This window comes from Rhinolophus hipposideros, assembly GCF_964194185.1.
Source record: "Rhinolophus hipposideros genome assembly, chromosome: X".
Classification (NCBI taxonomy): Eukaryota; Metazoa; Chordata; class Mammalia; order Chiroptera; family Rhinolophidae; genus Rhinolophus; species Rhinolophus hipposideros.
The window spans coordinates 73,834,169-73,848,857 of record NC_138046.1 but is presented as its reverse complement, the minus strand read 5'-3'; the positions used below and the strand labels follow the sequence as shown (position 1 = coordinate 73,848,857).

Sequence of the window (14,689 nt, the reverse complement as noted above, 5' to 3'; positions counted from 1 at the left end):
CTCCATTGTATGTTTTAAACTTTTTTGTCAAGAATTATCTGTCCATATTTATGTGGTTTTATTTCTGGGTTCTCAGTTCTATTCCATTGGTCTATGCGTCACTTTTTCTGCCAATACTATGCTGTTTTGATTATTGTAGCCCTGTAGTACAAGCTAAAGTCAGGGAGTGCGATACCTCCAGTATTGTTCTTTTTTCTTAAGATTGCTTTGGCTATTAGGGGTCTTTTGTGCTTCCAAACAAATCTGATGATTTTTTGTTCTATTTCTTTACAAAATGCCATTGGGATTTTGATGGGGATTGCATTAAATCTGTATATTGCTTTGGGTAATATGGCCATTTTAATTATGTTGATTCTTCCAATCCACGAGCACGGAATGTCTTTCCATTTCTTTGTGTCTTCTTCAATTTCTTTCAAAAATGTCATAGTTTTCAGCGTATAAATCCTTCACATCCTTGGTTAATTTTATTCCCAGGAATTTTATTCTTTTTGCTGCAATTGCAAAAGGAATTGATTTTTGTATTTCTTTTCCTGACTTTTCGTTGTTAGTATATAGGAATGCAATGGACTTTGTACATTGATTTGGTAGCTAGCAACTTTGCTGTATTCGTTGATTATTTCTAATACCTTTTTTGCGGAGTCGTTAGGGTTTTCTATATATAGCATCATGTGATCTGCAAAGAGTGATAATTTAACTTCTTCATTCCCAATTTGGATGCCTTTCATTTTTTTCTCTTGTATGATGTCTCTGGCAAGGACTTCCAACACTATGTTGAAACGCAGAGTGATAGGGGACAGCCCTGTCGTGTTCCTGAACACAAAGCAAAGGGCTTCATTTTGTCACCGTTAATTATTAGCTGAGGGCTTGTCATATATGGCCTTTATTATGTTAAGTTATTTTCCTTCTATACCTATTTTATTACGTGTTTTAATCATAAATGGATGTTGTATCATGTCAAATGCTTTTTCTGCATCAATTGATACAATCACATGATGTTTGTCCTTTATTTTGTTTATGTGATGTATCACATTGATGGATTCGCGGATGTTGAACCATCCTCGTGCCCCAGGGATGAACCCCACTTGGTCGTGCTAAATAATCTTTTTAATGCATTGTTGTATTCGATTTGCTGTCCGGGGTTGGCCTGCCCGACCCGCCCAGACATGCCCGGACATGTTTGCACCTGGTTGCCCCTGGGCCAAGCTTAAGTTTTGATTCTATTGTTTAAGTTTAAGTTTCAATTTCTCAGCCAGCCCGCCATGACGAAGCACCCTCTGATTGGTCGGTCCCCATATTGGGAGACCAGGCGTTTCTTTGATGTGCCTAAATCTATATATACAAGCTGTTACCTTCAATAAAGAGAGACTTGATCAGATTCCTGTCTTGTCTCCATTTCTCGTGTACCCCTGCCCCCCCGAGCCCCTATTTCTCCCCCAGGTCTTCCGTTGTCGATCCTGCAGGTCAGGACAATGCTAGAATTTTGTTTAGGATTTTTTCATCTGTATTCATCAGAGATATTGGTCTGTAGTTTTCTTTTTGTGTGTTGTCCATACCAGGTTTTGGTTTCAGGGTAATGTTGGCCTCATAAAATGAGTTAAGGAGTAGTTTCTTCTTCAATTTTTTGGAAGAGTTTGAGCAGGATTGGTATTCGAACCTGTTTGAAGGTTTGGTAGAATTCACTAGTGAAGCCATTTGGTCCCAGACTTTTGCTTTTGGGAAGGTTTAGGATGACTGATTCAATTTTGTTACTGGTGACTGGTCTATTTAGATTTTCCAGGTCTTCATGGTTCAGCCTTGGAAGGCTATACGTTTCTAATAACTTGTCCATTTCTTCTAGGTTATTAAATTTGGTGGCATATAGTCCTTCATAGTATTCTTGGATGATCCTTTGTATTTCTATGGCATCCGTGATAACTTCCACTGTTTCATTTCTGATTTTGTTTTTAGTGTCTTGATTTCTTTTTATCTCAGTGAATGTAGCCAACGGTTTGTCCATTAGGTTAATCTTTTCAAAGAACCAGCTCTTTGTCACATTAATTTTTTCTATTGTCTTTTTGTTTTCTATTTCATTTAGTTCTGCTCTCATTTTTGTTATTTCCTTTATTCTGGTGATCTTGGGTTTCACTAGTTCTTCTTTTTATAGTTCTTTAAGGTGTAACATGAGGTTGTTTATTTGGGATGTTTCTTGTTTCTTGAGATAGGCCTGTAATGATATAAATTTCCCTCTTATAACTGCTTTCACTGCATCCCAAAAATTTTGGTAGGATATATTTTCATTGTCATTTGTTACTATGTATCTTTTGATCTCTCCTCTTATTTCTTCTTTAAACCCGTCATTCTTTAAAAGTATTTTGTTTATTTGTCTTGTTCTTTTGTTGCTTTTGGTTTATATACCATATATCAGTGAAATCGGATGATTCTCTCCTTTGTCTGTCTGACTTATTTCACTTAGCATTATACTCTCAAGATCCATGCATGTTGTCACAAATGTTTCTATATCATCTTTTCTTACTCTCGAATAGTATTCCATTGTGTATATATAACACAACATAGACACAGACAATAGTTTAGTAGTTACCAGAGGGTATGGAGCAGTGGGGGGTTGAAGATGAGGGTAAGGCGGATCAAATATATGGTGATGGAATGAGAACTGATTCTGGGTGGTGAACACACAATAGGTTTTATAGATGATGTAATACAGAATTGTACACCTGAAATCTATGTAATTTTATTAACAAATGCCCCCCCAATAAATTTTTAAAAAATAAAATTAAATAACGTATTTTGTTTAATCTCCATGTATTTATTTTTTTCCCTGCTTTCTTTTTGCAGTTGATATGCAATTTCAAAGCCTTGTGATCAGAGAATATGCTTGGTATGATTTCAATCTTCTTAAATTTGCTGAGGCTGATTTTATGTCCCAATATATGGTCTATCGTTGATAATGTTTCATGTACACTAGAAAAAAATGTACAGCCTGATGTTTAAGGATTAAGTGCTCTATAGATGTCAATTATGTCCATTTTATCTAATTTGTCATTTAGGGCTGCTATTTCGTTATTCATTTTCTGTTTGGATGACCTATCCATAGCTGTCAATGATGTATTATAGTCCCCTAGTATAATTGTGTTTTGGTCAATTTCCCCTTTAGTTCTGTTAGTAGTTGCTTGGCATATTTTGGTGCTCCCTGATTGGGGGCATAAATATGGATGACTGTTATGTCTTCTTGTTGTATAGTCTCCTTTACCATGATGAAATGTCCATGTTTGTCTCTTGTTATCTTTTTCACCCTGAAGTCTGTTTCATCGGATATCATTATGGCTACACCTGATTTTCTCTGGGTACCATTTGCTCGGAGTGTCAATTTCCATCTTTTCACTTTGAGTCTATGCTTGTCTTTGTAGCTGAGATGTGTCTCTTGGAGACAGCGTATGGTTGGGTTTAGTTTTTTGATCCAATCTGCTACTCTGCCTTTTTATTGGTGAGTTGAGTCCATTTACATTTAGGGTGATTATTGATATGTGAGGATTTCCTGTAATTCTGTCTTTAGTGTTCTGGTAAGGCCGTGTCTCCATTGTTTCTTTGCCTTTTTGTTGTTGTCTATTATTTCTGTGTGGTGGTATTCTATGATGTTTCCCTCTGTTTCTTCTTTTATTACAGTATGCATTTCTGTTCTGGATTTTTTTTTTAGTGGTTACTCTTAAATTTATGTAAAGAAAGTTTGATATTTAGAGTATTCCAGTTTCTTCAGCATGCTTACTTTCTCCATTCCCATATTCCGGTTCAGGCCTTTACCCTCCCCCTTTTCATGTTGCCACAAATTGTCCCTGTTGATGGTGGTCAAATAACCTCCTTCAGTATTTCTTGTAGTGCAGGTTGTGTATTAGAAAATTCCCTCAGGTTCTGGATGTCTGGAAAGGTCTTTATTCCTCCTTCATATCTAAAGGAGATCTTTGCTGCATATATTATTTTGGCTCATAATTTCTCTCTTTCAATAGTTTGAATATTTGGTTCCACTCCCTCCTGCCTGTAGAGTTTCTGCTGAAAAATCTGATGATAATCTAATGGGCTTTCCTTTGTAGGTTACTGTCTTCTTTTCCTTGGCTTCCTTGAGGATTCTTACATTGTCATTGATTTTAGACAGCTTCAATACAATGTGCCTTGGAGAAGGCCTGTTCGGATTGAGGTAATTACGTGTTCTATTTGCTTCATGGATTCGAGGACCCAGTTTTGTTCACAAGTTTGGGAAGTTGTCATTATCCATTTGTTTGAATATATTCTGTTCCCTTCTGTCTTTCTTCTCCTTCTGGTATTCCCATTATTCTTATATTGCTCTTTCTTTTGGAGTCAGAAAGTTCTTGTAGAGTTCTTTCATTTCTTTGAAGTCTCAAGTCTCTTTCTTCTTCCATCTGTGTAATTTCCAGGTTTCTATCTTCAGTGTCACTGATTCTTTCCTCTATCTGGTCAACTCTACTACCTAAGGTGGTTATTTCATTCTTAATTTCTTCTATTGAGTCCTTAAACTCCAGAAATTCCATTTGGTTCTTTTTTACAATTTCAATCTCTTTCTTAAAATGCTCATGTTGTTCTTTGATTGTGATTTTGAGTTCATTAAATTGCCTTTCTGTGTTTTCTTGCATCTCGTTGAGTTTTTTCAGAACTGCAATCTTGAATTCTCTGTCATTTAAGTCACATATTTCCATATCTTTAAGTTCCTTTTCTGGAGATTTTTCACTTTCTTTCTAAGCTGTCTTGTTGCCTTGGGTATTCATGGCAATTACTGATTTATTATTTATCTTCCTGGACATCTACAGGAGTGGTGTCTGCAACAGGTTGATAGGAAGAGGTCTTTCTTTTGTTTTCCGTATGTGTTGGTAGAATGTGTTATTTTCTCTCCGACTGCAGCCTATTTTCTTTCTCTCACACGGTAGTGCTATGTTTTTTCTGCACTATTTCAGCTCCTCACACAGCTGGGGGATTCCCTGGGTGGTGGGCTTCTCCTCTTTTAATAGTTTGCCTGGTCACAGGGAGCAGTGTCCGTGTCGGTATGCGGAGAGCTTTTGATGTTCCAAAGCTCTTCCTGCACCAGATTGAGAGCTCATATATTTCAGCAGTTATGTTTACTCCTGCAGGATCTGCCCAGATAGGCGGGGCCGGGTGAGTTGTGAGAGGTGGCCCAGAGCAATGTTCGTGACCACCAGCACAGCCGGTCCTGCTTCAACAGCTCCCTCCCCTTTGCCGGAACTAGTTGGACTGCGAATCTGTGTCTGCAGTCCACAGTTCTCAGAACAGCAAATATTTGTTCTTTTGATCTTACAATGGTACTCTTCCGCTTCTAGCACCGGGCTGGTGGGGGCGAGGTGAGCTCTCGGAGGGTAGGGAGGGTCAGCTCATCTCAGTGCCTATCGCTTCCGTTCTCTGCTCAGCAGTGAAGGCTTAAACCACCATTTTCAGCCTTCTTCCCTCAGTCTTTTCTCCGAGGTTTCTGCTGTGAGCGGTGGATTCAGCTATGTTATATGCTGCCCCCTCAGGCCAGTGGGCCATAAGCAGAGCCCTAGCAGTCCAAGTTCTTTTCTTTCCCACAGTTGCAGTAGTTCCGGGATGCAGTGAGCTCGGAGCACTGAGCTTGGTCTGCGTCCTGTGCCCGCTGGGCTCCGTCTGTGCAATTCTCCCTTCCCTCCTCCCCAGCTTGCACTATTCTCCCACCTTTAGGTGAATTCAGTAGTGGGCCTCTTCCTCTTGCCTGTCTGCTGTGCAGTGAGTCCTTTGTGGAGTTATTGTTGTTTGATTAGTTGTAAATTCCAGGGGAGCTTTACAGAGGCTCACCTCACGCCCCCATTTTGATGACATCTCCCATATGTGGAATTTTAAAAGGTCAAAAACACAGAAACAGAATAGAGTGGTAGTTAACAGGGTAGGAAGGTGGAGAAAATGGGGAGATATTTGTCAAAGGTACAAAGTTGCAGTTACATAGGTTTAATATGTGTAGAGATTTAATGCACTCGGCAAGATGATTATAGTTTACAGTTATATACTGAATCCTGGAAATTTGCTAAGTGAGTAGATTTCAGGTGTTCTTACAACACACAAAAAAGGTAACTATGTGAGGAAAGGATATGTCAATTAGCTTGAATGTAGTAATCATTTTACTCTGTATATGTACATCAAAATATCACGTGTACACTTTAAATATATATTTATCATTGAAAAATAGAATGAAAATAAATCTATTTATTTTAAAATGTTTAACCAAATGTTTTGAGGACTTTAGATTTGAAGTCCAGTAAGCTGCAAAGCAAGTAATAATGCATCAAATTTATAAAAGCTATTATTAGGAGGTGCAGCATATAAAATACCTTGAGAGCTTCCTTCAGACAAACAGATGGATACGTCATCATTTCTGTCATTATCCTCTCCTGCTTCAGGACCAGCTTCCTCTCCTGCTGTGAGTGCAGACAAAGATGCAGACTCTGGCTTCTCAGAAAAATCAGCAGGGCCTCCCCTTGGAGGTGGAACTTCAATCCCCATTAAACGATATTTCCTTCTTCGATTCCCAATCCAAGTCTTTATAAGAGAAATACAAGAGAAAGTTTTGTAAACATAGAAACCTTAGCAGTTCTGGCCACTAAAATAATGAATGGATGGTGCATAAAATATGATTAAAAAGAATAAACAGTTACCTAGTGTAATGAAATTTTGTTATTACTCAATACGCAAAAATAAAATAATTATGTCTTCATTTTTACATATCTTGTTAGCAGAAAGATGATATTTATCTAAATATTCAGACTTTCAAACAACATGCAATCCAGTGTAGAATTTTATTTTTTGTGTGTGTGTTTTCTGAAGAAAATAATCCACTAAATCTTTCAAAAGGTACACAAATTGGTTCTTTTCCTAAAAAGACCAGGCATACAGCTCTAATTAAAATTCATATCCTATTTCCAATCTTGCTCTTCCTAGGTGAAAATGTGTCTTCTGTTAACTTTGTTAGCCTCCATAATGGTTACCTGGGTATTTCAAACACTCTAAAATTTCATTTTATTTGATTTATAACCATTTTTTAAAACTTTTCACATTAAAATAAGTTTAGAGTCACAGGAATTTTCAAATATAGGTTTTCTTCACTCAATTTCCTCCAATTTACCTTTTACATAATTATAGCACAATAATAAAAACAGGAAAATGATATTGTACAAAGTGTATATATACCTCCATGTTCCTTTATCACACCATCTTCTTGCCCTCCTTCCCACCATTCACAACACTTGGCAACCACTAATCTGTTTTCCACCTCTATAATTGTGTAATTTCGAGAATGTTATATAAATGGAGTCATGTAGCATGTGACTTTTTTTTACATGAATTTTTATTTGGGAATAGTGTGCTTCTCCAGGGTGCATCGGCTCCAAGTCGTTGTCCTTCAATCTAGTTGTGGAGAGCACAGCTCAGCTCCAAGTCCAGTTGCCGTTTTTCAATCTTTAATTGCAGAGGGCGCAGCCCACCATCCCTTGTGGGAATTGAACCAGCAGTCTTGTTGAGAGCTTGGGCTTTAACCAACTGAGCCATCAGGCCGCCCCTCCAGAAGCTCAGCTGCAGCTTCAATCTAGGTGTGGAGGGTGCAGCTCACTGGCCCATATGGGACTCAAACCTGCAACCCTGTTGTTCAGAGTGCACGCTCTAACCAACTGAGCCATCTGGCCACCCAGCATGTGACTTTGAAATTGGCTGTTTTACACTCAGCATAATGTCCTGGAGATTTATTCAAGTTGCATGTATCAATAGTCCATTCCTTTTTAAAAATTATTACTGTTAAGTATTATAGTAGTGACTCATATTATAAAATGTACCATTTCCTACACCCTCCATTTGATTGGCAGTGTTTGTTTAACCATTCACTCCTTGAAGAACACTTGGGTTGTTTCCAAATTTTAGCTACTATGTATAAAGCTTGTATGAACAATCATGGACAAGGTCTTGTGTGGACATGTTTTCATTTGTCTAGGATAAATACCCAGGAATGCAATTGCTGGGTTATAATGGTAATTATGTTTAGCTTTATAAAAAAGTGCCAAATTATTTCCAGATGACTTGTAGTATTTTATGTTCCTACCAAGAATGTATGAGAGATTCAGTTTCTTGGAATTCTTGCCAGCATTTGGTATTGTCAGCACTGGTTTTTAAGTTTTAGCTGTTCTCATTGGGGCATGTAGTGATAGATCGAGTTCTTAATTTGATTTCCCTAATGGTTAGTGATATTCAAAATCTTTTCATGTGCTTATTTACCATCTGTATATCCTTTTAGTGAAAAGTTCCTTCATGTCTTTTGCCTATTTTCTAATTAATTTTTTTAATGTTGAGTTTTGGGAGTTCTTTATACATTGTAGATATGAGTCATTTATCAACTATGTGGTTTGCAAATGTTTCCATCCCATTCTGTAGCTTGTATTTTCATTGTCCTGGTCTTTTGCAGCACAAATTTTTAAAATTTTGTTGAAGACCAAGTTATAACTTTTTTTTTTAAATGGACTGTGTTTTTAGTGTCATTTTAAAGAATTCTTCCCTAAGCCCTAAGGCCCAAAGATTTTCCCTTATCCCAAAGTTTTTTTTTTTTTTTTTTTTTACATTTAAATCTATGATCTAGTTTGAGTTCATTTTTTATATAAAATGTGAGATTTAGGTCAAGGTCATTTATGTCTTTCTATAAATATCTATTTGTTCCTATACAATTTCTTAAAAATATCTTCCTTCATTGAATTGTTTTTGCACATTTGTCAAAAATCAACTGAGCTGGCCGTATTTGTGCAGGGTTATTTCTAGGTTCCCTATTCTGTTCCACTGATCTATATGTCTATAGCCCCCGTCAGCGCCAGAGAGTCATGATTACTTTAGCTATAAAATAAATCTTGAAATTGGAAAATTGGATAGATAGATTTCTTCTACTTTATTGTATTTTTTTCCAGAATTGTTTTAGCTGTACTAGCATATTTCCTTTCCATATGAATTTTAGAATTATCTTGTCTACATCAACAAAAAGTCATGCTGGGACTTTCATAGGAATTATGCTAAACCTGTGTGTCAATTTGGGGGGAATTTATATTTTTGTTATGTTGAGTCTTCTATCCATGAACACAGAAATTTTTCCATTATTTAGAACTGCGATTTCTTTCATCATTGTTTTGTAGTTTCCTGCATACAAGTACTGCACTATGTATTGTTAAGATTTACACTTAAGTATTTGATTTTTTGAGTGATTGCAAATAGTATTATACCTTTAATTTCAGTTTCAATGTGTCCATTTGTACTATATAGCACACAATTAATTTTTGTATGTTGATCTTGTATCCAGATTCATTGTTGAATTCACTTAGTAGTTATAGGTGTGTTTTTACAGATGCCTTAGAATTATCTACACAGCCCATCATATATATCTTTTGTTTCCTTCCCTTGCATTACTGTACTGGCTGGATCTTCTAGTACTATATTGAATAAAGGTGGCCAGAGTAGACAACTTGTTTTGTTCCTGATCTCAGGGGAAAAGCATTCTATTTTTCACTATTAAGTATGATGTTAGCTGTAGTTTTGAATGCTTCTAGATTTATTTTTGGAGGGAGATTTTAATGATGAATTCAAATAATCTATTTCATATTGGATAAGTTGTGGTAGTGTGCATTTTTCGAGGAATTGATCTATTTTATCTAAATGGTCAAGTTTGTGAATGGAGAGTTGTTTGTAGTATTTTCTCATTATCCTATTCATGTTTGAAAGTACAGTCTATAATGATATCCCCTGGATCATTCCTGATATTAGTAATTTGTGACTTCTCTCTTTTATTCTTTGCCAGTCTTGATAGATGTTTGTTAATTTCACTGATCTTTTCAATGAGCCCACTTATTTTTTCATTAACTTTTAAATTTCTTTCTTTTTTACATTTTGACCACATTCACCTTTCTCCCACCTGCCAAGCCCTGCTTCTGACAACCACCAGTCTGTTCACTGAATACATTAATTTTTTTAAAAAAACTGATAGTTTATTTTTGAACAGTTTTAGGTTTATAAAAAAAATTGGGAGACGTCATCAAAATAGTGGCATGAGGTGAGCCTCTGTAAAGCTACCCTGGAATTTAAAACTAACCAAACAACAATAATTCCACAAAGGACTACCTGCACAGCAGAGGCAAGACGAAGAGGCCAACTACTGAATTCACCTAAAGGTGGGAGAATCCCATGAGCAGGGGAAAAGGGAAGAGAGAAGTGCGGAGACGGAGACACGCGGGCACAGGATGCAGACCTAGCTCAGTGCTCCGAGCTCGTAGCATCCCGGAACTACCGCAGTTGTGGGAGAGGAAAGAACTTGGACTGCTAGGGCTACGCTTATGGCCCACAGGGCTGAGGGGACAGCATATAACACAGCCGAAACCAATGCTCACGGCAGAGACCTCAGAGAAAAGACTCAGGGAATAAGGCTGAAAATGGTGGTTTGAGCCCTCACTGCTGAGAAGAGAATGGAAGCCTTAGGCACTGAGACTAGCCGCCCCCTTCCTACACTCCCAAAACTCACACAGCCCCAACCTGTCCAGTGCTAGAAGTGGAACAGTAGCAGTGTCAGATCAAAAGAACAGAATATTTGCTGCTCTGAGAACTTTGGACTGCAGACAAAGATTCGCAGTACAACTAGTTCCGGCAAAGGGGAGGAAGCTGTGAAAGCAGGACCACCTGTGGTGGTGGTCGCCGCCATTGCTTTGGGGCACCTCTCACAACTCACCCCGTCCCTTGCCCCACCTATCTCGGCGGATCCCTGCAGGAGTAAACAGAACTTCTGAAACACACGGGCTCTGAAACTGGTGCAGAAAGAGCTTTGGAACTTCAAAAACTCTCCGCACCTCCACAGGGACGTGGTGCCTTATGACCAAAGCAAACTGTTAACAGAGGAGAAGGCTGTCTCCCAGGGAATCCCCCATTGTGTGAGAAAATGGAGTAGTGCAGAGAAAACATAGCACTACTGTGTGAGAGAAGAAAAATAAAGGCTTCAGTCAGAGAGAAAATAAAACCTTCTACCAACAAGTATTGGACAACAACAAAAAAAGACCTCTTCATCTCAACCTGTTGCAGAAGCCACTCCTGTAGATTTCTAGGAAGTGAAATAATAAATCAGTAATTGCTATGAATAACCAAGGCAACAAGATAGCTCAGAAAGAAAGTGAAAAGTCTCCAGAAAAGGAACTTAAAGATATGGAAATATGTGACTTAAATGACAGAGAATTCAAGATTGCAGTTCTGAAAAAACTCAATGAGATGCAAGAAAACACAGAAAGGCAATTTAATGAACTCAGAAATGCAATCAAAGAACAACATGAGCATTTTAAGAAAGAGATTGAAATTGTAAAAAAGAACCAAGTGGAATTTCTGGAGTTTAAGAACTCAATAGAAGAAATTAAGAATGAAATAACCACCTTAGGTAGTAGAGTTGACCAGATGAAGGAAAGAATCAGTGACATTCAAGATAGAAACCTGGAAATTACACAGATGGAAGAGGAAAGAGACTTGAGACTTCAAAGAAATGAAAGAACTCTACAAGAACTTTCTGACTCCATAAGAAAGAGCAATATAAAAATAAAGGTCATACCAGAAGGAGAAGAAAGAGAGAAGGGAACAGAGAATATATTCAAACAAATTGATGACGAAAACTTCTCAAACTTGTGGAAAGAACTGGATCCTCGAATCCAAGAAGCAAATAGACCACCGAATTACTTCAATACCCAAGGCCTTCTCAAGGCACATTGTATTGAAGCTGTCTAAAATCAACGACAAAGAAAGAATCCTCAAGGCAGCCAGGGAAAAGAAGACAAAACCTACAAAGGAAAGCCCATTACATTATAATCAGATTTTTAACAGAAAGTCTACAAGCCAGGAGGGAGTGGAGCCAAATATTCAAACTATTAAAAGAGAGAAAATATGAGCCAAGAATAATATATCCTGCAAAGATATCCTTCAGATATGAAGGAGGAATAAAGACCTTTCCAGACATACAGAAGCTTAGGGAATTTTCTAATACACGACCTGCACTACAAGAAATACTAAAGGAGGCTATTAGACCACCATCAATAGGGAAAATTTGTGGCAACATAAAAAGGGGGAGAGTAAAGGCCTGAACCGGAATATGGGAATGGAGAAAGTAAGCATGCTGAAGAAAACGGAATACTCTAAATATCAAACTTTCTTTTACATGATCTTAAGAGTAACCACTCAAAAAAAAAATCCAGAAGTGAAAGATATACTGTAATAAAAGATGAAACAGAGGGAAACATCATAGAATACCACCACACAGAAATAATAGAAAACAACAAAAAGTCAAAGAAACAATGGAGACACAGCCTTACCAGAAAACTAAAGATAGAATGACAGGAAATCCTCACATATCAATCATAGCCCTAAATGCAAATGGACTGAACTCACCAATAAAAAGGCACAGAGTAGCAGATTGGATCAAAAAACCAAACCCAACCATATGCTGTCTCCAAGAGACACATCTCAGCTTCAAGGACAAGCATACACTCAAAGTGAAAGGGTGGAAATTGACACTCCAAGGAAATGGTCCCCAGAAAAAATCAGGTGTAGCCATAATGATACCAGATGAAACAGACTTCAGGGTGAAAAAGATAACAATAGACAAAGATGGACATTTCATAATGGTAAAGGGGACTATACAACAAGAAGACATAACAGTCATCAATATTTATGCCGCCAATCAGGGAGCACCAAAATATACCAAGCAACTACTAACAGAACTAAAAGGAGAAATTGACCAAAACACAATTATACTAGGTGACCTAAATATATCATTGACAGCTATGGATAGATCATCCAAACGGAAAATAAATAACGAAATAGCAGCCCTAAATGACTCATAAGATGAAATGGACATAATTGACATATATAGAGCACTTCATCCTAAAACATCAGACTATATATTCTTTTCGATGTACATGGAACATCTCCAGGATAGACCATATAATGGGACATAAAATCATCCTCAGCAAATTTAAGAAGATTGAAATCATACCAAGCATATTCTCCGATCACAAGGCTTTGAAGATGGTTATCAACTGTGAAAAGAAAGCAGAAAGAAACCCAAATACATGGAGATTAAACAACATACTTTTAAAGAACGACTTGGTCAAAGAAGAAATTAGAGGAGATCAAAAGATACATAGAAAAAATGACAATGAAAATACATTCTACCAAAATTTTTGGAATTCAGCGAAAGCAGTTATAAGAGGGAAATTTATATCATTACAGGCCTATCTCAAGAAACAAGAAAAATCCCAAATAAAAAACCTCCTGTTACACCATAAAGAACTAGAAAAAGAAGAACAAGTGAAACCCAAAGTCAGCAGAAGAAAGGAAATAACAAAAATGAGAGCAGAACTAAATGAAATAGAGAACAAAAAGACAATAGAACAAAATTATTGTGACAAAGAACTGGTTCTTTAAAAGAATTAACAAAATCGACCAACCTTTGGCTAGACTCACTAAGATAAGAAAAGAGAAGACACTAATTAAGAAAATCACAAATGGAAAAGGGGAAGTTATCACGGACAGCACAGCAATACAAAGGATTATGCAAGAACAATATGAAGGACTATATGCCACCAAATTCAATAACCTAGAAGAAATTGACAAGTTCTTAGAAACATAAGTCTTCCAAGGCTGAACCATAAAGAACTGGAAAATCTAAATAAGCCGATCACCAGTAACGAAATTGAATCAGTGTTCCAAGACCTCTCCAAAAACAAAAGTCCGGGACTGGATGGCTTCACTAGTGAATTCTACCAAACCTCCAAACAGAATCTAACACAAATCCTGCTCAAACTCTTCCAAAAATTTGAAGAGGCAGTACTCCCTAACTCACTTTATGAGGCCAACATTACCCTGATACCAAAACATGGTGAGGACAACACAAAAAAAGAAAACTACAGACCAATATCTTTGATGAATACTGATGCAGAAATCCTAAACAAAATTCTAGCAAATCTAATACAACAATGCATTAAAAAGATTATTCCTCACGACCAAGTGGGGTTCAGCCCTGTGGCACAAGGATGGTTCAACATCTGCAAATGCATCAATGTGATATATCACATAAACAAAATAAAGCACAATTATCATATGATTATATCAGTTGATGCAGAAAAAGCTTTTGACAAGATACAACATCCATTTATGATTAAAACACTTAGTAAAATAGGTATAGAAGGAAAATATCTTAACATAATAAAAGCCATATATGACAAGTGCTCAGCTAATCTCATAATGCATGGTGAAAAACTGAACCCTTTGCTCTACGTTCAGGAACTCAACAGGGCTGTTTCCTATCACCTCTGCTTTTCAACATAGTGTTGGAAGTCCTTGCCGGAAGGCAAGAGAAAGAAATAAAAGGCATCCAAATTGGGAATGAAGAATTTAAATTCTCACCATTTGCAGATGACATGATGCTATATATAGAAAACCCTAAAGACTCCACCAAAAAGCTATTAGAAACAATCAATGAATACAGTAAAGTTGCTGGCTGCAAAATCAACGTACAAAAGTCCATTATATTCCTATATACTAAAATGAAATCTCAAAAAAAGAAATAGAAAAAACAACTCCTTTCCAAATGCAGCAAAAAGAATAAAATACCTAGGAA

General features: G+C 37.1%; 1 protein-coding gene across 2 annotated transcripts in view; it reads right to left on the bottom strand.

Annotated features, from left to right (window-relative positions):
* Positions 1-14,689, bottom strand: part of HDX (highly divergent homeobox) — a 217,687-nt gene that overhangs the window by 41,994 nt on the left and 161,004 nt on the right. For both annotated transcript variants that reach the window (XM_081043668.1, XM_081043669.1), the window contains one exon: positions 6,357-6,564. In XM_081043668.1, the coding sequence (XP_080899794.1) occupies positions 6,357-6,564 (208 nt within the window). The remainder of the gene's footprint in view (positions 1-6,356; positions 6,565-14,689) is intronic.